Source organism: Mus pahari, chromosome 14, assembly GCF_900095145.1.
Source record: "Mus pahari chromosome 14, PAHARI_EIJ_v1.1, whole genome shotgun sequence".
NCBI classification, from domain to species: domain Eukaryota; kingdom Metazoa; phylum Chordata; class Mammalia; order Rodentia; family Muridae; genus Mus; species Mus pahari.
Window position 1 is genome coordinate 80,906,194 of NC_034603.1, and position 20,644 is coordinate 80,926,837.

At 48.4% G+C, this 20,644-nt stretch overlaps 3 protein-coding genes across 6 annotated transcripts in view; 1 reads left to right on the forward strand and 2 right to left on the reverse strand.

Moving 5' to 3' along the window:
* The window catches only part of Fam104a (family with sequence similarity 104 member A), a 22,088-nt gene extending 18,129 nt beyond the window's left edge, over nt 1–3,959 (reverse strand). The window contains exon 1 of one of the 2 annotated variants that reach the window (XM_021214005.2): nt 3,382–3,673. In XM_021214005.2, the coding sequence (XP_021069664.1) occupies nt 3,382–3,614 (233 nt within the window). In that variant the 5' untranslated portion in view covers nt 3,615–3,673. Of the gene's footprint in view, nt 1–3,381 lie in introns of both variants that reach the window. The other variant, XM_021214006.2, reaches the window with a different exon arrangement.
* Nucleotides 3,960–4,169: 210 nt separating this feature from the next.
* C14H17orf80 (chromosome 14 C17orf80 homolog) lies at nt 4,170–19,564 on the forward strand. Of its 3 annotated transcripts, none has more exons than XM_029546695.1 (5): nt 4,170–4,512; nt 7,555–9,023; nt 11,651–11,755; nt 12,319–12,426; nt 19,375–19,564. In XM_029546695.1, exons 2-5 carry the CDS (start codon nt 7,562–7,564, stop codon nt 19,383–19,385), a joined length of 1,686 nt encoding a protein of 561 aa, XP_029402555.1. In that variant the 5' UTR covers nt 4,170–4,512; nt 7,555–7,561; the 3' UTR covers nt 19,386–19,564. The 3 variants fall into 3 exon arrangements, with proteins under 3 accessions (XP_029402555.1, XP_021069346.1, XP_029402556.1); XM_021213687.2 differs by lacking the exon at nt 19,375–19,564 and adding an exon at nt 14,553–14,859; XM_029546696.1 differs by lacking the exons at nt 11,651–11,755; nt 19,375–19,564 and adding an exon at nt 14,553–14,859.
* Nucleotides 19,565–19,961: 397 nt separating this feature from the next.
* Nucleotides 19,962–20,644, reverse strand: part of Cpsf4l (cleavage and polyadenylation specific factor 4 like) — a 12,228-nt gene continuing 11,545 nt past the window's right edge. The window contains 1 exon segment of the mRNA XM_029546697.1: nt 19,962–20,105. Within this exon segment, the coding sequence (XP_029402557.1) occupies nt 19,962–20,105 (144 nt within the window).

The following is a 20,644-nucleotide window of genomic DNA, read 5'->3' on the forward strand; positions in this document are numbered from 1 at the left end:
TGGATTTCTGAGTTTGAGGCCAGCCTGGTCTACAGAGTGAGTTCCAGGACAGCCAGGGCTATACAGAGAAACTCTGTCTCAAAAAAACAAAAACAAACAAAAAAAAAAAATTTTAAAAACAAGACAAATACCAGGTTTTTATTTTAGCATAGGTTTTTGGGGCGTATGTGTGTCTTGTTTTCTTTGTGATGCTTGGGTCCAAGACCTCGTATTTGGTAGGTCCTAAAGGCGCTACTGAGCTACACCACTAGACACATCAAATTTTAGTAACCATTAAGTGAGTGCCATATTACAAATCTAAACCAGGGCATACCTTTGATCCCAGCATTCAGGAGACAGAAGCAAACAGATCTCTGTGAGTGTAAGTCCAGCCTAGTCTATAATAGAGAGCTCCAAGACAACCAGGGCTACATAGTGAGACCCTGTCTCAAAAAAATAAATAACTAAAACAAACAAATCAATAACTTAGTACATAAATTTGAACTAAGAATTTTCTCCTTCACCCCAATACAGGCATTTTACATGAGGATGTGCAGCATCAGTAAGACAATGTCTGCTGGGAGAGACACTCAACAGTGACAGCACACTAGTGCCTCAATTTTTATCTTATCTGCATGACAACAGCTGGTTAGGTTTGGGGCTGCTGAGTCACTCCAACCAGACTTTCTGAGGCTGACCAAAACTTGCCGTCTCCTAATCTGTAACAGGGCATGTTTCCTCCCAGTAACAATAGCAGCACTGGGCTGTTCTATGGTTGTCATCTACCTCTAGGAAAGTCATATTAAGATATATGTCAGTTTCTCAATGTATAAGCACCATCTCTCTGGCCTCCTTTCAGTAGTCACAAGTTAAGAATGAGCTCTACCGCCCAGCATGGTGGCGCATGCCTTTAATCCCAGCACTCGGGAGGCAGAGGCAGGCGGATTTCTGAGTTCGAGGCCAGTCTGGTCTACAAAGTGAGTTCCAGGACAGCCAAGGCTACACAGAGAAACCCTGTCTCGAAAAACCAAAAAAAAAGAAAAAGAAAAAAAAAGAATGAGCCCTGCCTAGTCTCCTTCTTTGTCATTCTTAGTTTTTATTATTAGCTGCCTCCTCCCTAGCAACTCAGCTTTCATACCCTTATTAATAATGGACATGATCACTAGTTTACAATCAGTTCACTGTTTTTCCAGGCACCTCCTTTCCACTTAGGGAAAAACAATTGCTGGACATCTATTTACCACCCCCAGAATGGCTGGCTCCATCACTTGTCATATTTCACTCTGTCCTATCTTCCTTGTCCTCTTCAAAGAACCTTAGGCAGACTTAAATATAAAGTACAACAACTGGTTTTCATCTTATAAAAGGTCTCACCAGGTAGACTCCATAGCCTGGAACTGGCTATACAAAACAAGTTGGCCACAACTCAGATACTCTGCCTCTTGAGGATTAAAGGCAAGCACAACCACAGTCCATCTTAGATGCTTCTTACTATAGGTGTCTCTCTCCCAGTTCATATGTAGCCGCTAGGGATCTGTGATAAGGCAGGCTTCCTTACCATACACCCACCCTTCTAGTGTTCTCAGTCTACGGAGAAAGTCTGACACCGGAGGGGGCCAAGCTAGCTCACAGGTGAAGAAAAAGGAAAAAAAAAAAAATTAGGCAAGAAAGGTCTGTCCTTGACAACTGGCTTTTAAAGAAGTCACCAGAAAAAGAAGAAAAAAAAAGTCACCAGAAGATATAAACACACTAAGATTCCTATGAGTATATTAGATAAAAAGAATCTATAATCAGTACAAACTCAGACTACTTGTCTGTAGCACTAGATTTAAAAAAAAATCTGTTAGTGACAGAAAATGCTGAGGGCTGTCACATGAGGGAGATATTCCAAAAGAATCTAAAAGATGGCAGTCAGCTCAGGCTTGCTGCATCTAAAGGTCACAGCCCTAACTCTAATGGTATGACTGTTCCAACCTGACCTAATTTAAACCTTTCAATGGTTTTTAACAATTGGCAAGATTATGGCTTCATTCTATCTGTACAATCAGTAAGATTAAACCTTTTGGAGTACATTAATGCCATAGACTAGATTATAATTTTGGCAAGCACCTTCTAATTTCCAATTTAGTTTGATCATCTTTTTGACACAAGTACTACCACAATTACTACAGAACCAAAATCAGTAACTCAATTCAGTCTAGGGACCTTAAAATTCTCACCACCGGATCAAATCATCTCAGAATGTTGGGGAACCCCAATCCCATGAAATAACTGTTTCAAGGAGAAGCCTTGCAAAACAATGCCAAAGAAGGCAAGGAACAAGATCCAGGACTGGGGAGATGGCCCAGCCATTAAGAACCCCTGTTTGTTCTACAGAGGACTGGGGTTTTGTTCCCAGCCCTCCTCATGTCGTGATGTACATACATAAACACAGGCAAACCACTCATACACATAACATAAAACAAGTAAGATCATTTATGAGAGAAAATAAAAAAGCAAGCCTACGATCCACCTTCTTTAAGCCTGAGACTACGGAATAAGGAGACGTGAACCTGGATAGACTTAGATAAATAAACAAGTGTCTCTAAATTCATTCTCTGTTCTTCACCAGAAAAGTGGGGGGAAAAAAGTACAACTTAGTGATGTAGATAGGTCGTCAAGCATCCTATTAGAAGACTTCCCAGTAAGAAATAAAGCCGGCCGGGCAGGGGTGGCGCACGCCTTTAATCCCAGCACTTGGGAGGCAGAGGCAGGAGGATTTCTGAGTTCGAGGTCAGCCTGGTCTACAGAGTCAGTTCCAGGACCAGGGAAAAACCAAAAACAAACAAACAAAAAAAGAAATAAAGCCGGCCTTCTTCATTCTGAGGTAGGGCGTTCCAATTTACTTCTTCCCACCTTTTCCAAGACGGAAAATAAAGAGAAAAGAAACTTCATCTGGATCGGGCCTAAAGCCCCGAAGGGCCGCCCGCCTAGGGCCTCCGCCAGGCCCATCGGAGAGGGTAACTCTGCGGTGTTAGCCATCTCCCTGCTCCAAGCCAACCGGCCCCTCATCCAAACTGTTTAGAATCCTGCCTGTTATCGCTACAACCGAGAGTGGGTCACCACCCACCCGGGTCCATCAGCCCTTCGGGGGTTCCACCAGAGGGGGACACAGCGATCTGCCCTAAGCCCTCCCAGCTGCAGGGGTTAAGCCCAACCCCCGCCTTTCCCCTGACCTTGGGGCGCCAGCGGCTCCCCGCCCCCGAAGCGTCCGGTCCCCCTCTCCGAGGCGCCTCGCTCACTCGCGGGGGATGGGGAGCCGATCTCTTCCAGATCGGCCATCCCTCCCATCCCCCTAACCACCGCCCGCCTAAAATTTCGGAAGGACCACACCGTCCGTCTCGTCGGAGCGACCGAACAAACCTCATTCCAAAGCGGAAAGGGCAGAAGACGAAGAAAACGAGGAAGAGACGGAGAAGGGGCAGCCCCGGATTCCCGAGTGTCGCCTCCGTGGCTGCCCACGGGGTCCAGGGGTCAGAGGCCGCGCCACCTTCTCCCCGCCGCCGCCGCCTCCTCCGACCGCAGAGCAGCGCAGCCCAGAGCCTCGCACCACCACCCCGCCGGCTCCGTCCGCCCCTCGGCTCCCGAGCGCACATCCTCGGCCGCGGGGCCGCGGACAGAGCGGCTGCCCGCTTCGCTCACCTGGGGCGGAGGCGCTCGCTCATGGCAGCTGGTGAAGGCGAGCGACGCGGCGCCGCCCCGCGCCGACAACGAACCGTCCGAGTCGCGTCCCGGCGCCCGCCACGCCCACCCGCACGGGTCTGAGCTCGGACCGCCGCCGCGCGGGTGGAAGCTGCGGGCGCTGAGTCCCCCTCGGGCCGACCCGGCCCACAGCCACTTCCGGTGTCGCCTCCGCGCCTCCCCATGTCGCAGGCGCCGTGGTGCTGTCCTCCTGCGGCTGCGCGGAGGCGGGACGCCGGCCGCGCTTCCCCATCACCGCGCACGCAGGAAGAGGCGGGTCCCGGAGGGAAGACCGACCGGGAACTTCCAGGACCCCCCGTTTAGGTGTCCGGGGCAGCCGCCTGTTCCAAAACAAAGCGGGACGCGCCGTAAAAGTCAAGCCAGATTTTAGATAGATCACAGTATGTGACGATCATTGATACCTGTATCTGCGTTAAGACTCTGTGAGGTGAAAATTTTAAAAAAGAGCCCGACGAGCTCCATCAGGCACGGGCGCGGACGGCCACAGGCTCAGGGTCCGCTGGTTGGGAAGGTGTTGGTGGGCTCCGGGTTCTGAGAGTGCGGCGTGGAACTTGGCGTCTCCGAACGGTGCGGAGGTCGTTCCGTGGAGTAGCTAAGGGCTGGGCTATTTTTCCGCGACCTCTGTTGCTGGTCGAGAGAGGAGTGCGGAACAGGCGAACGGGATAACGGAGTTCCAGGCCGGACCGGGAAGGGCACGCCCACCTGCTGGAAGCGGCGGTGCCGAGACGTTTGGGGAGACCGGCAGGCGTGGGAACGCGGCGGCGTGGACCGAGCTGGCTCGCGGCGGGCGAGGTGAGCTTGATCAGAGCCAACCGCGAGGTCCCTGCCCGCCGTGAGTTGCGCGCGCCTGTCATCCCCATTCTTGGGAGGGGAGGCTGCAAGACCACAAGAGGTCAAAGCCATCCTCGACTGTGTCACAAGTTCGAAGCCAGCCTGGGCTACTTGAGACCTTGTCTCCGATTTTGAAGATTTGATCTCCTCACCACCACCAGAATACGTGTGCTCTGCGCCCAAGAGACTTGGGGGAGTCTTGACTTTGGTTTTCAGAAACATTCCCTGTTGTCTGCCAGAAGCATAATCCAGTTATTTGTCTAGGACTCAGTAATATCAGCTCCCCATTTAGCTCTGATCGCCTTACACAAACTGATGTTCAGAGTTTCTGTCAAACGTGAATGTGGATGACTATCCACAGGCATGGGGGTCTTCAGGAAGGTCGACAGAGGTCAGGCAGGAAAACGAAACCCTTGTTAAAGTGTAGGGTGTAGGGTCTGGCATAGTAATGCACACCTTTCAATCCCACTATTCAGGAGGCAGAGGCAAGCTGATCTATGTGAGTTCAAGGCCGCCCTGGTCTACATAGTGAGAGTTCCAGTGGAGACAAGGCTACCAAGTAAGATCCCATCATCTCCAAAACAAAAAGTCTAGAAAAGTGTACCGTTAAAACTGGAAAGCCCATGGGGCGGTGGTGGCGCACGCCTTTATTCCCAGCACTTGGAAGGCAGAGGCAGGTGGATTTCTGAGGTCAAGGCCAGCTTGGTCTACAGAGTAAGTTCCAGGACAGCCAGGGCTACGCAGAGAAACCCTGTCTCCAAAANAAAAAAAAAAAACTGGAAAGCCCATGTATTGGCTTTGTCGTGTGCATTTTACAAAACTGTCACTTCCCTTCAGTGCGTCAATGTGCTCTCACTAACAGTAAGAAGACTCATTGTGCACTCCGTGGCAAACAGTTTGGGTTTGCCTTTTATGAACGATAAAGTGATGGTTGCTTTAAATAAATGGATTTTTGTTTTGTAAAGTGGTTTCAGACTCAGGATTTTGGGGGTTTGTTTGTTTTTGTGTTTTAATCTATTTACTGGCCAGGAGATATTTTCAGTCACGGTATTAAGTAGTTATAGTACACGTTTATTCATTCAACAAACGTCATATACCAACTTCATTTTTAGAGGTGTGTCTGTGTGTATGTTGATGGAGAGCCAATCTCCCTGTGTAGCCCAGGCTGACATTAAACCACCTTAGCTTCCTCAGACCGGTCAGGAATACACAATATGCTTTGTGATATTAGATTTTAAGAATGTAGCTGTGCCCAGGAGAGATGTTTCCTGGCCTTTGGAATTTTAAAGCCGTAGTAATAGCTCACATTCGAGCTTTGTAATTCAACCTTCTCCTTTCCCAACTCTAGAGAATAACAAGAGATAGATGGTGCGTAATGTAAGTTTTGAAAGTATTTTTACATGATATATATTTATCAAAAGTTTCAAACTAATTGATAATGCACAATTTTATACATATGCAATAATCAATTATATTACAATTTATAACTTAAAAATTGGGGATCACACCCATCTGTTCATTGTTATTTTTATATATGTGTGTGTTGCTATATTAATCTGAGCAGAGATTCAGATTCATTTCTCCTGAATTAGGGGAAACCCTCCTCATTTTTTTTTTCCTGGAGACAGCATCTCGTAAATCTCAGGCTAGTCATCCTGACGTGGCCATCCTATCTCTACTTCCGGGTGCTAGAATTGTGACTGTCTACCTTACCACAGTGTCAGGTTTTATGCAGTGCTGGGGATGGAACCCCAGTCTTTATGCTTGCCAGGCAGACACTCAACCTACTGAGCCACATCCCCAGCTGACAAAGAGAGTTCTCCTGAGTCCTTACACCCCAGTGAATCTTGCTTGTGTAACTTTAGAAACTGTTGGAACCAGTTTTTACACCGCCGTGGATGTTATACTTCCTTGTTCCATCCTTAAAGGACAGGGTCAAGAAGAGTGGGTGTAGCCGGGCGTGGTGGCGCACGCCTTTAATCCCAGCATTTGGGAGGCAGAGGCAAGTGGATTTCTGAGTTTGGGGCCAGCCTGGTCTACAAAGTGAGTTCCAGGACAGCCAGGGCTATACAGAGAAACCCGGTCTCAAAGAAAAAAAAAAAAAAATTCCTGAAAATGGGAGGGGCTCTGAGGGAGGACCCCTTTCACCTTTTTACTAAGTGTATGTCTATGTGCCTGCATGAGTTTGCTAGATGTGCACACAGTGCCCCAGCAGGTCAGAGGACACCAGAACCCCCAAAAGGAGAGTTATAGGTGGTCATTGTTAGGTCTCAAACCCAGGACAAATGGTGCCTATTTAACATGTCATAATGGGCCTGGCCTCCGTGTTTCCCAGCATCCCTCATCCCCTACCAGTTACAAGGTATGGCTGGCATACCCCACCCCCTAGCCTGAGCTTCTCCCAGCTGTCCTCCCCATGGAATCCATCCATTGTGGTTGCCCGGACCTTTTGTCTTTCTGCCTTTCACTCTTGTGGCTCTCTCTTCTCCACTCCCCTCCTCTTGTCACGTGGCCCTGGCTCATGTCCACTCTGACTCTCCCAGATGTCTTTGCCTCTGGTTATGCGTTCCCTTTTAAAGAGCCTAAGTAGATCTTTTTTTTTTTCCTTAATCTTTAAGGTTTTGGTTTTTTTTAATTTTGTTTTTTAACAATTTGATTAAACTCATGTAGCCTCCACTTGACATAAATAACAAAGTTGAATTCTAGCTGACATTTTTAATGTCTTTTCCTCTAAGCATTAATTTACTAGTCTTTTGGGTTTGTGTTGCTTTGGTTTTTGTTTGGGTTGTTAATGCTTTTCTTTTTTGTGAAATGGTCTGGTTCTGTGTAGCTCTGGCTGTACTGGAACTCACTATGTAGATAAGGCTGCATAGTGAATTTGAGGCCAGCCTGAGCTACACATGAAAGCCTATCTTAAGAGCAAACAAAATCCGTTAAAACTCCGTGCGTCAGCTGCTGACGGTTACTCTGTGTTGCTCACGGGCTCCCACCTTTACCTTCCAGGAAGAGCATGAGTGGAGCCGAGCCCCGGATGGAAGTATGTCCTTACTGTAAGAAGCCCTTTAAGCGATTAAAATCCCACTTGCCGCACTGTAAAATGAGAGGACCGTCCGTATCTGCTGATCAGAACTTTTCTCAGCCCAAGCCAGCTGCACTTGCTCAAAAGGAGAAGAGGCCTTCCAGAGGCTTAACCCGAGCTAAAGAGAAGGAGCTAGAGCTAGACCGTCCGAAAAGAGCTGTGAAAGCGGAAACCAGCCGGGCATCGTGGCCAGCTGCAGCCTCTCCACTTCCGGAGGGGGTCTTGGGAAGCGTGCGGATAACAAAAGCCGAAGGAGAAACCAAAGATCACAGTCAATTCTCCTTCCAGGCACTCAGCCAGGCCAAGCCAGAGGTGACTCTGCAGAGAGTCACAGCCCCTCGGACTCCCGCGTCAGATGCCACCTCTCCTAAGAGAGAACTCACCCAAGATGTGTCTGAGTCCAAGGGAAGTCCGTGGTCCTCAGAGACAGAAGTGCCTTCACTGGTCAGCTCAGTGGAACCTTTCCTTACTAATCAAGAGAAAAAATATTCGTCAACGCAGCCTCATGCTAAACCAGCCATTTCTGTCCGGCTCAAGTTAGGCACAGTTGATCCCCAAAGACAGAAGCTTCGGGTAAAATTATTAGATGTGCCTCTTGGTGATTGTCATTCTCCAAAGAGTGGCAGCCATGGGGTTCAGAGAGTAGCACCCTCAGCGTTGAGCAGGGAGAAAGGTTCCCAAGATGGAGGCCACCTCTTGGGAGTCTCTGCCCACCCTGGTAACACCAAGACCCAGGAATCAGAGTCACTCCTCCACACTGGCCTGCTGGGTAAAGCACGGGTCAGAGAGCACCAGGAACTTGGCCTCGGGATGGAGTTGAGCCAGAGCAAGGGAAATACTGAGAACGGGATATCTGTCACCAACGTACAGGAAGGGACTGGCTTGGGCCAAGGTGGTAAGGACCCCATTACAGCCACAAAGGCAAAGCCACATGCCGCCCTCGAACTTAGGAATGTGTTCATGATGCCACAGGGAGCTTTGAGTAACCTCTCTGTGCCGGAGTCAGGGAATCAGAGCCTCACCTCTCCGGCTGTGACATCTACTCCAGAAGAGAATGCCCAGTTCTGTGGCCAAAGCCATGTCCCTGCCATAACACTGTCAATGGGAAGTGTGAGGGGTGTTCTGGAACCCACACCTCTCTGCCAGCCCCCCACGGCCCAGGCCGGGCACTGCCTAATGTCATACTCAGCTCAGTATCCTGTTCCTAAAACCTTTGTCGGTCATGTTGCTGCTACCTCAGGGGCTCCTCCCAGCTCCATGGGACTGGAGTGGTTTCCAGAACTCTATCCTGCTTATGTTGGACTAGGGGTGCTGCCAAGGAAGCCACAGTCTTGGAGCTTGGCAGCTCAGATCCCTCCTCTTGCCACTTTGCAAGGCAGGAGCGTCTCAATAGGTAAGTACACACGTTTGCAAGGGCCACCCTGCCCCTCCACAGTGCTCTGCCTTTGAAATAAGGGTCAGAATTAGTCACTTTGCTTCAGGTAACTAATTCTTGTCCTCACAGTCTACCCCACATTTGACTTGGTTGATGGAAGAGAAGTCTTGGTCCAGAGTCAATTTTAATGTTCCCTCTCCCTTCTCCTCCCTGAGAGTTGAAGGTTAGACTGGGACAGGCTGCCAATCCAGATAGCAGTTGACTTTCTATACTGGAGAGAGGCATAGCAGGAATTCAGTGGGTAAGCTACGCGCGTGCTGATGCGCGTCTAGGCAAGTGGATCTTTGAGTTCAGGGCCAGTCTAGTCTACAGAGCGAGTTTCAGGATAACCAATGCTATATATAGTCTTGGGGGAAAGGAAGAAAGGAAAGAAAGAAATCCAACGGACAGGGCTCTAAGGAATGAGTGGCAGGCAGGAAGCAAGGCCTGTGGGTGCAAAGAGTATGTCCTCGGCTCAGATTCCCTTTGTGTAAGTTCCTCTGAAGTTGTACCTGGAAGTGAACCCACCTTGGCCAACTAGAGAGAAGCAAAGTCAGGGTGCCGAGGGGTTCCCTGCACCGCCCTGCACTCTGGTCCAAAGGTGGCAGTTCTCTTGAGGTTACACCTTGTATTTTGAGGTGAGCTACAGGCTTTATGGTTTATCTTTTAAAAACAAACAAAAAACTTAATTTCAAGTATGTCTGTTAGGGTATAAGTATTAGAGAAAGACATAGACTGTGCAGTGCCTGTGGAGGCCAGAAGAGGGCATCAGGTCCTTGGTGCCAGATTAGAGGTGTTGGAAAGCTGCTGGATGTAGGTGCTGGGGACCGAACCCAGGTCCTCTGGAAGAGCGGTCAGTGTACAGTCTTCACCACTGCAGCTAGCTCTCCACTGTTTGTTTTGAAGAGACTTTGACCTTGCATGAGTGTGGACTGTGTAACTCGTTAGAAGTCAATGGGATTTGGGGTTTTTTTGTTTGGTTAGTTTAGTTTTTAAGATTTTTGTTTTTCTTACTTTTTTGTTTGTTTGTTTGTTTTTGTTTTTTCGAGACAGGGTTTCTCTGTATAGCCCTGGCTGTCCTGGAACTCACTTTGTAGACCAGGCTGGCCTCGAACTCAGAAACCTGCCTGCCTCTGCCTCCAGAGTGCTGGGATTAAAGGTGTGTGCCACCACGCCTGGCTTTTATTGTGCTTTTCAAGACAGGGTTTCTCAGTGCAACCAGCCCTGGCTGTCTTCGACTTGCTCTGTAGACCAGGCTGGCCTCGACCTCAGAAACCCGCCTGCCTCAGCCTCCCAAGCACTGGGATTAAAGGCGCGTGCTACCATGCCTGACTAGGAAGGCTGTTTGTTTGTTTGTTTGTTTGTTTAATGTAAATGTGTGTAAATGGAAGTTCATGTGCAGTGTGCACCAAAGCATGCAGTTGCCCATGGAAACCAGAAAGAGGGGTCCAATCCCCAGGATCCGCAGTTTTAAAATAGTCATAAGTCACCACATGAGCTTTGGGAAACAAACCTGAGCCCTCTGCAAGAGTATCTCGTGCTCTTAACTATTGAGCCCTCTGTCCGTGCCCCAATGTGCTCTTTTCCATTGTTGTATAATATGATCATTTAAGCATTTTTATATCCACAGCAGCTTTTACCACACCTGCTCACCCCGTCCATCTTAATTTATCCTGTGTCTGACAAACCAAAAAAGATCAGAAACCCGTGGGCAGTGAAGATGAGCTGTCTGGCTTGAACACGAGAAATCCGTGGAAAAGAACCGCTGGACTCCTTTTGTTAATTCATGTGGCAGAATAAATAGGAAGGCTCGGAGGAGACCTGACAGTGGGCTCTCAGAACATACATAGTGAATAGAGATGACAGTGGGCTCTCAGAATAGTGAATAGAGATGACGGTGAGAAGGAAGCAGGGGTGTTTGCAGTGCACTCCAGAAGGCAGTGCCTCGAATGCTGATGTGGGTCTCAGCAGTCCTGGGAAAGGTGATACTCCACACCCAGTCACTGTGAATGGGTCAGAGTCAAAACAGGCATGCTTTCAAACAAACAGTCTTCAGAATATGTTGGCAGGGTTCATCTGACAAATCCATGTGAAAAATGATTTGGGGCTATGGATGCAGCTCAGTGGTAAGGACATGTGGACATGTGTTTTTAGCATATGTGATCCTGAACTCAGGCGACAGTGTGATAGGGGTGCAGAGAACAAAGAGGTTCTGTATTGGTTCTGGGTTTTGGGTGCAAGATTATATATATGTAGATAGTCCAGATGTATTTTCAGGCCAGAATCTAAAGGTTTTGGTCCATGAATTTGAGGATATTCTACCTGTAGTAAAAAGTCCTGCTTCTTCCTAAGTTCACAGCAGTAAACTGAGGTTAGCCAGACAGGGGCGCACATGGGGCAGGCAGATGATTCACCCCGTGCAAGGCCTCTGTCAGTAAGAACTTTTGCCTGAGGCAGACTTGACTTCCTGTAGTTTAACTGCAGCCTGGTGAGGAGCTCTTTGATCCACCTGTAGGGCATGCTTTTCCTGAATCCTAGTCAGGATGTGCTGGGGGAAGGGATGGTTCTAGATCAACTGTCACAGTGACTTCTGTTTGGAACCGTAGTTCCTTGGTGGGGACGAAGTTCGGCTGATAGCAGGAGTCTGGAACCCCTGGCGCTTACAACTTCCAGCCTCCCTCTAATGAGACTCTTGGGAGCTGTGCACAAAGGTGAGGACGGGGTTACTGGCTCTTGGTTCTCTTGCTGGCTCCAGACCTGTGGAGGAGTTTCTCAGCTGTAGGCTGTTTAACCAAGGCAGAAGGAAAGAGGAGCGGTTGTCATTCTGTCTGGTTCCATTTTGGAATCTGGCTGTCAGTCAGGACCCCAGAGCTGGTAGAGCAGAAGCTCCCGTTTATTATTCGGCTTTCACTTCTTCAAACCCACCCTGCCAGCCGTCCCCAGCGCCCCCTCCCCTCCCCTCCTGTCACCTTCCCTCCCCACAGTGATCAGTGAAGGCAGGAGTTAACCAAGCCTGTTTCTCTGCATCACTCGAGTTCAACCCAGTGTGGGAACAGGTGATCCGAACTTAGTCAAAGCCTTCATCGCTTAGCCCTGCTGTCTACTGGATTAACATGTTGCCTATGGAAAGTTAAAAGTATGTCTATAATTTGAATAGGGCAGCCTTACATAGGTTCTAAGTTCTGTGAGTTAGAGCTAGCAGAGCGATTGAGTAATGTGTATAACTGGGCCCCAGCCCAGCCGCTAACCATGTGCCTTGCCTCTGTTTGCACAGGCTGGGTGCAGTGCAACACCACCGTAAAGAAGAGCGGTGTGGGTGGCCTCACGATGCTCTTTGCTGGCTACTTTATCCTGTGCTGTAACTGGAGCTTCAAGCATCTGAGTAAGCCTCGTAACCAGTAGCTTTAGTGACTTGTCGCCTCCCCTGGGCTCTGATGTCAGCTGTCACTGGGGGCTCTGTGGCGTCCATTAAAGGTCTTCGCAAGATCTGACTTATGATTACATGATCTTTCTCACTGCCCAACAGTGATGTTATGTTGGTGGTGGACTTCAGAGCTTGGCTTTGTTTGTTTTCCCTACTTTGAAACTATTCCTTAGTGCCTTAGAACCCCCTTTTCACAGTGGAACAGAAGGGCTTTAATGCCATAAGAGAGAGCAGGAGAAAGAACAGTCCATGTGCTTAAGACACAGCAGCTTTGTTCTTTTGATCTTTGGGTCTCCCTATGCAGGCCAGGCTAGACCTACACTCAGCATTCCTGCCCTGGCCTCTGGCCCTTACCTCTCATTCCTTCCTCAGACTGTAAGCTAGGATGGCAGGTATATGCCACCACACCTGGCTAGAGTCTAGCTACTTTTTAAGTTTTTTTTTTTTTTTTAATAAACCCTAGTACGTTCACTTTTTTTTTTTTAAAGATTTATTTATTTATTATATGTAAGTACACTGTAGCTGACTTCAGACACTCCAGAAGAGGGCATCAGATCTTGTTACAGATGGTTGTGAGCTGCCATATGGTTGCTGGGATTTGAACTCGGGACCTTTGGAAGAGCAGTCGGTGCTCATACCCGCTGAGCCATCTCACCAGCCCATTAAGTTTTTTTTAATTCATTAGTTTTTATTTTATATGCGTATGAGTGTTTTGCCTGCATGTATGTCTATATACCAAGTACGTGCCCAGTGTACCCATGGAGGCCAGAAAAGGGCATCAGATACCCTGGAATGGAGTTACAGCTTTTAGCTGCCTTGTACGTGCTAGGAACCCAACCAGGACCTCTGGAAGATCCACCAAGTGCTTTTAACCGCTAAGCCATCTCTCCAACCCGAGTCTGAGTTCCTTCAACCAGACATGATAGTGCCTGACTATAATCCCGTCATTCAAGAGATTGAGGCAGGAGGGTAGGGAATTCAAAGCCCATTTGGGGTACATGATGCCCTGCCTTCAAAAACCAAACCGGCTCCTGTGTAGTTATGGTTAGGCTCATACCAAATCTTAACCTGAAGGAAAATGCCCAAATTTCTTTTCCCGTAATTCAAGATAACTTTTGTTCATTTAAGTAATATAAAAACAGGTCTGGAACTGGAGAGATCGCTTAGTTATTAAGAGCACTTGTTGCTCTTACACGGAATCCAGGTTCAGTTCCCAGCATCCATGTGGCAGCTCACAATCATTCATAACTCCAGTGCCAGGGAATCCAACACCCTCTTGTGCCTTCACCAGCCACCAGGCTTGCATGGGATGCACACACATACAGTACACACAAAACTCCTATTTAATAAGTCCCTTGGCCGGGCATGGTGGCATACGCCTTTGATCCCAGCACTTGGGAGGCAGAGGCAGGCGGAGTTCTGAGTTCGAGGCCCGCCTGGTCTACAGAGTGAGTTCCAGGACAGCCAGGGCTGTGTCAAACAAAAAAACAAAAAACAAAAAAAAAAAACAACAACAAAAAGAGGTAGCAGGAGGCCAGGCTATCTCATATGAAAACTGTCTAACGTACTGGCTCAGGCCATGCCCCTCTGACACAGGAGTGGGCCTGCAGCACCCCCTGCATGCAAAGCAGCCTGCCACAGACAGGCATTGGACCGTTAGTGAGATACGGGCTCCAAACACAAGATGAAACACACAAAAGCAGAGTCCTGTCTCCCAAAGGACAGAGCTTGCTCCTGCTGAACCATTCTGAGGAGCTCTTGGTTCCTGCTGTTTGGTGGCAGTCATGCAGGCATGATGTGTTTGTGTTGAGACAGGGTCTCACTGTCCACGTCCTCGAGCTAGACCTAGGGTGCGCTGGCATTAAGCACCTGACTTGGGTGTTTTGGTCTTGTTATTTTGTTTTATTTTGTTTTGTTTTTTTAATCTCTAAAGATGGAAGCTGAATGTTCTTAGGCCCAAGAAGATTTCTAAGTTTATGAAACAAAAAAAATTTTTAAAAAAAAGATTTATCTAAGTAAAAGATAGAAATAGCCAGTAAGCTGTGCCCTTCCTGGTCCTCATGTTTGTCTCTGTTTGTCCCAAGAGCTGCAGCGCTGGCGTAAGTAAAGGCAAGCATGTCCAGGAGCCACAGAGAGTGACAGACAACTGAGAGCAGAAGAAACTTGACATTTGTACCAGGTCACAGAGGGTGCAAATAATAAAACTGCTGACACCACACTTTTCTTCCTTCTTTTTTTTTTTTTTTTTTTAAGCTGGAGGACAGCTTTATAAGCGTTTCAGAGGAGAAATGGGGCAGGCGGGCTGTAAGCCTGGGCAGCTGCTGCAAGGACGGACAAGAGGAAAGCCGTCGCACTTGGTTTGGTTTTTGTTTTTAAAGGCAGGCTCACGCTATGTAGCCCTGGCTGGCCCACAGAGATCCCCCTGCAGAGTATTGGGATTAAAGGTGCGGGCCACCAGGCTAGGTGTAAGCCATGCTTCCACAACACCGATCCTCACTGAAGGGAGTCAGGGCAGGAGCTGATGCCCCTGGAGGGGCTGCTTACTGCCTTGGTTTCCATTGCTTGCTCAGCCTGCTTTCTCATAAAACCGGGGACACCGCCCACAGTGGGCTGTCATCAGCCACTGATCAAAAAAATGCCCTACAGGTTTGTCCACAGCCTGATCTTACGGAGGTATTTTCTCAACTAAGAAGACTAACGTGTCAGATTGACAAAACTGTCTAGCACAAAACACCTTTTTTATCAAATGCTCTGTGCTGTACCTTGAGAAACCACCACCGCCACCACCCTGAAGCCTTATATGAAAATACAGAGGTAGCCCTCGGGGAAAGCTTGGTTGCCTGGGCAATTATGTTTTCAGGAGCATTTGTGGTTTACTGTGGCAGGGGGATTCTGGATAGACTTGGTACTAGTTTAATGGCCCATCACGTCCTGAAGGGTGTCATCTCATCAGGGTTAGGACCAAAGCAAGAGCCTGTGTCAATAATAGGAACTCATCAGGTATGATGATGACATACACCTCAAATACCAACACTCAAATTTATAGAAAACTGGTGTTTTTCCAATAACACAAACATTTAACTATAAAAAATGGGGGCCAGCACCTGTTGCTCTTGTGGTGGACCTGGGTTGGATTTCCAGCACCCATATGGCAGCTCACAACCCTCTGTAACTCCAGTTCCAGGGGATCTGACATTCTTTTCTGACCTCCAAGGGCAGGCCCCAGACATGCACATGGTTCACATACATACATGCAGGCAAAACCACACATACACAAAATACAAAAATAAGCAGATTTAGGGTTTGACTCCCCAGGACACATGGTAGAGGGACAGAACCAATCCCACACGCTATTCTCAGTCCGCCACTAAAATGTAAAATCGGAGCCTAGGGGTATAGCTCAGAGCTAGCATTTCCCTAGCATCCATGAGGCCCTGTATGATCCCCAGCATCAAGAAAATCAACGCCGACTCTGAGCCGGGCACAGTGAAACACACCAGCTATCCCAGCACTTGGGATGCTGAGGCGGGAAAAATCCCAGGTTCATGGCCAGCCTTAGCAACATAGTAAGAACTTGTCTCACAAGCTGTTTAAAGGTTAATGTAGCTCAGTGGAAGTGGGCATGTTACAGGAAGCCCTGGGTTCGGTTCCCTTGCGTCACAAAAAAATAACTACAGTGGAAGTAGATATGTGGCTGTCACTTGGGAATTAGCGACAAGGTCACCATCAGCAACTGACTGAAATTGAGGACAGCCTCAGCTACATGAGTCCCTGTGTCAAGAAAGCCAAATGTTATTTAACATGTTATAGTCTATCTTAGAGTTAATGAGAAAATCCTATGTCACCATTCTTCACAAAAAGTTTTAAAAAAAATAAGACAACTGAGCAGATCATCCCCTCGTCCACCCTCAGACAAGTGGCTGGCCACACTACCACGCAGGCCGTGCATGGTCCCTGAGCTTCCTTGCTGAACTCTTAAGTGGGGCAGACTTGATCCTCCCTGCAAAGCTGTGTAGCTGGCCAGTCCAAGAAGGGAGGCCTAGGGGCTGGAGAAATGGCTCAGCAGTTAAGAGCACTGACTGCTCTTCCGGAGGTCCTGAGTTCAAATCCCAGAAACTACATGGTGGCTCACAACCATCTGTAATGGGATTTGATGCCCTCTTGTCGTGTGTCTGAAGCAGCTGCAGTGTGCTTGCATATAATAAATAAATCCTAAGACACTATGACCAAGGTTGCTTATAGGAGAAAGAATTTACAGGGACTTAACAGGTGAGTCCATGACCATCATGGTGGGCGGGGATTACGACAGCAGGCAGGCAGCCATGGCACAGGAGCAGTAGCTGGGAGCTCCCATCTTGAGACACCACGAGGTAGACACCAGAGAGAGGTAGAGGGCTACCTGGGAATAGTATGGATTTAATCCTACTGATACTTCCTCCACCAAGGCCACACCTCCTAATCCTTCTCAAACGTTTCCACAAACTAGGGCAAGCAAGCATTCAAATGCATGAACCTATGTGGGCCGCTCTCATCCGGTCCACTGCAGGGCTCATTAGGTTCTACAGCCGTCCACACTTGGACCAGCTAAGATTTGGGTGTACTCTGATGCCAGGTGTCCTACAGATTCGTTACATGTACTATGTCACTTTACTGTAGGACATCCCTGTGGTGTGGCTGCTTGTGTTCTAGAATGAGGAAGCAGGCTAGGGGAGAGGAGGCAGTTTCCCTACATGGCCAAGATCTATCATGTAGCTTGTCTTAGGGTGGGTTGAAGTGGTATTAGAACCAGCAACTCATAATCCCAGCACTTGGGAGGCAGAGGCAGGTGGATTTCTGAGTTCGAGGCCAGCCTGGTCTACAGAGTGAGATCCAGGACAAGGGCTATACAGAGAAACCCTGTCTCTAAAAAAAAAAAAAAAAAAAAAAGAACCAGCAGCTCGGCCCCCTGAGCCTGTCTTGTACATCACCTCAGCAAAGCCCTCCTGCTGAAGGAGACCAGACAACCATGCTCCACCTGTTCCTTCTGCAGGCTGCCCTTTTCTGTCCTTTTTTTTTTTTTTTTTTCTTTCGAGACAGGGTTTCTCTGTGTATCACTGGCTGTCCTGGAACTCACTCTGCAGACCAGGCTGGCCTCGAACTCACAGAGATCTGCCTCCCAAGTGCTGGGACTAAAGGCGTACACCACTACTGCCTGGCCTTTTTCTGTAATCTTATAAAAGGTCCACTTCACTGCCCACTCCTTCCCCGTGTCTGCTTTGTCATGAGATGCGCTACTGTCCTGGTCACTGCCTTACCTCAGGAGGATAAGCCTTTTCTGTGCGCCTACTGCCTAATCCCCCATGGGGTTTAAACTTCAGTGTCAGCTTGGCTACAGTGTCCTGGGAGATACACCTCGGTGTGTTTGTGAGGGTTATTCCCCAAGAGGCTTAGCTGGGTGGAGGAGACAGGCCACGAGTGGGTGAACCTTCTCTATGTACTGTGATGCCAGCCTGAATTTTAAAAAAGATAAACCAAGTAGGAAGCTGAACGTTTTTCTTTTTCTGTGCTTCCACTGGATTCAGTGTGACACTCCCACCACGGTTTTTCTGTTGTGGTAGGCAGTGTCCTCTCACAGCACGAGCACAGAACAACCCACCCACCCCCACTCTCCCGCCCCCACACCACCCCCGTGAGTTGGATGTTTTCTCACACCATCAAGAAAAGGAATAAACCGGGCGCGGTGGGCCTTTAATCCCAGCACTCGGGAGGCAGAGGCAGGTGGATTTCTGAGTTCGAGGCCAGCGTGGTCTACAAAGCGAGTTCCAGGATAGCCAGGGCTGTGCAGAGAAACCCCGTCTCGAAAAACCAAAAAAGAAAAAAGAAAAGGAATGAATACAACTACACAGAACACACAGTATATTCTCGAGTAGAAATAAGCTGTACAGGCAAACAGCTGTCAAACGAAAAGCAAGCGATGGATCGGATTGCCCGTTTTCGGGAGCGCTTGAGACCGTTGACCCGGAGTGGTCTGCAGGAGCGTGGGAGCTGAACATGGGATGCTGACTGACTGACTCTGTAGAGTTCATGGCTTCAAGTGCACTTTGTTTTCCTGGCTCGTGAACAACTCCTCCCTTCCATGGTCAGCTGACCTTTGGTCCTGCCATATGATTGGCATCTCCCGCATGTGCAGGATAAATGGAAATAAGCCAAGTAGAGGATGCTCTTTCTGCATCCTCTAACTCATTACAGTGATGGAGTTCACTGGACCACCGTGTACAGAATACCCTGGGGAGGCCATGGAGCCAGTCCTTCACTAGGAGAACTTCCCGGCTCCCTCGCTGCAGGCTAGGTTTTGATGACTCCAACTGGTACAGCTTACTTCGCTGGCATGGTGGCCTGGGTTTTGAAGAAAAAGGAGAAAGCAAGCTAAAGTCATGCTGGTTTTGTCTTTGGTTTTTGAGACACAGTTTCTCTGCCTTCCCGCTGTCCTGGATTTCGTTCTATAGACCAGGCTGGCCTCCAACTCACAGAAATCTGCCTGACTCTGCCTCCTAAGTGCTGGGTCTAAAGGTGTACGCCACCACTGCCCGGCTAAGGTCATGCCTTTTCATAAATTCTCAGAAGAAAAGTCCCCGCTTGTCCAGAGAACCACGGGATGGTTTTCTAGAATGTCTTGGCTTCTCCAATCTCACGGATCAGGAGGCTGAGATGGGAGAACCTTGTAAACAATGGTTTGAGACCAGCCTGGAAATAATAGCAAGATCTGGCTCCAAAAGAGGAGCTTGAGATTCACATTCAGCTCCCATATTTCAGAGAAGGAGGTTCTGGACTTTCAAAGGTTCACAAAGCCAAACATTCAAGAAAATAAAAGGGTTCTACTCTCTTGCCTAGCTTTCTGGTGTAACTGGATTTTCTTTTTGAAACCAGGTCTCACATAGCAGAGGCTTGCCTCTCTATACAGCCAAGGATGACTTTCAACTTCTGGACCTCCTGCCTCCCTTTTGAATGCAAACAGGCATCAAACCCTTGATACCTGCTAAGCAAGCATTCTACCAATGGAACTATAGCCTCGACCACTGATTATTTGTTTGGTTCAAGAGAAGAAGAAAAAAAAAAATCACAGTTCAGGACAGGCTGTGGGCTAGCTCATAAGGTATGGTTTATTTATTTTTTACATTTTACTTATTTATCTTGAGATGGGGGTCTCACTATGCAGCCCTAGTTTACATGGAGCTCAGAGATCCACCTGCCTGTGCCACCTCAGTGCTGGGATCTAAGGTATGAACCACCACACTCAGTAGCTCCTTTTTCTTTTGGGGCAGAGGGTCTCACTTTGTAGCCCTGTCTGGCCTGCCTGGAGCTCACTATGTGGAGACTGTGTGCCACACACTTGCACCAGCTCTCCAGACTGCCCTCTGCGCGCTGGGACCCCCATCAGGCCCTGTGTTCTGTAGGTTCACAACCCTGAACCTTAGCACAAGTGCTCTCCCTGGCCTGTGGGCTCCTTCACCTACCTAAGGTGCAGGGTGCGCCCTTGAGCGGCAGGCCTGAGTCAGGCTCCACTTCCTCGGACAGTGGACCAGGGTTGACTGGGAAGGCGACACCAGAGTGTTGCCAGTAGAAGTTGTTGAATCCCATGGCTGGTTGACAGGCTGCAGCTAGAGTCACATCACGAGGAAACCATGTTACAGAGACACTCTGTGTAGACATGGTCACCTAAATATCCGTATTTTTAGGAGGATTCTCTGGTTTGGGGGTTTAGGGGTTTTTTGTTTTTTGTTTTTTGTTTTTGTATTTTGACATGAGATTTCTTTTGGGTAAGTTGCTTTGTTTTGCTGTTCCCAGCAAATCTTTTTTTTTTTTTTAATTAGTTCTTTGAGAAATTCATATTCACACAGACACACGATTTTATTTCTGAGACAGTATGCTGTGTAATCGAGGCTAGCCTCCAACTCCCAGATGTAGCCAAGGCTGGCCTTGACCTAAACCTCCTGCCTCCACCTCCTCGGCTCTATTTATAATGAAAAGTATGCCTTGGGAGAAGTTACCAGCTCAGTAACCTATGAAGACAAGAGTTTAGCTGCCTCGCATTTCTGGAAGCAAGGGCCTCAGGCCTGGAAACTGTGTCTGTCTGGGCAGGGCCTTGTGCTCCAAGTGGACATGCAGTATGGTCACAAGTTGGGCAAGGAAGCCAGGA

Bases quoted from the DNA above. Each gene is read 5' to 3' on its own strand.
- C14H17orf80 (XM_021213687.2), top strand. From the start codon at position 7,562: ATGAGTGGAGCCGAGCCCCGGATGGAAGTATGTCCTTACTGTAAGAAG. The intron at 11,756-12,318 runs GTGAGGACGGGG...CTGTTTGCACAG, and splicing joins CTTGGGAGCTGTGCACAAAG to GCTGGGTGCAGTGCAACACC. The intron at 12,427-14,552 runs GTAAGCCTCGTA...GTTTGTCCCAAG, and splicing joins CTGGAGCTTCAAGCATCTGA to AGCTGCAGCGCTGGCGTAAG.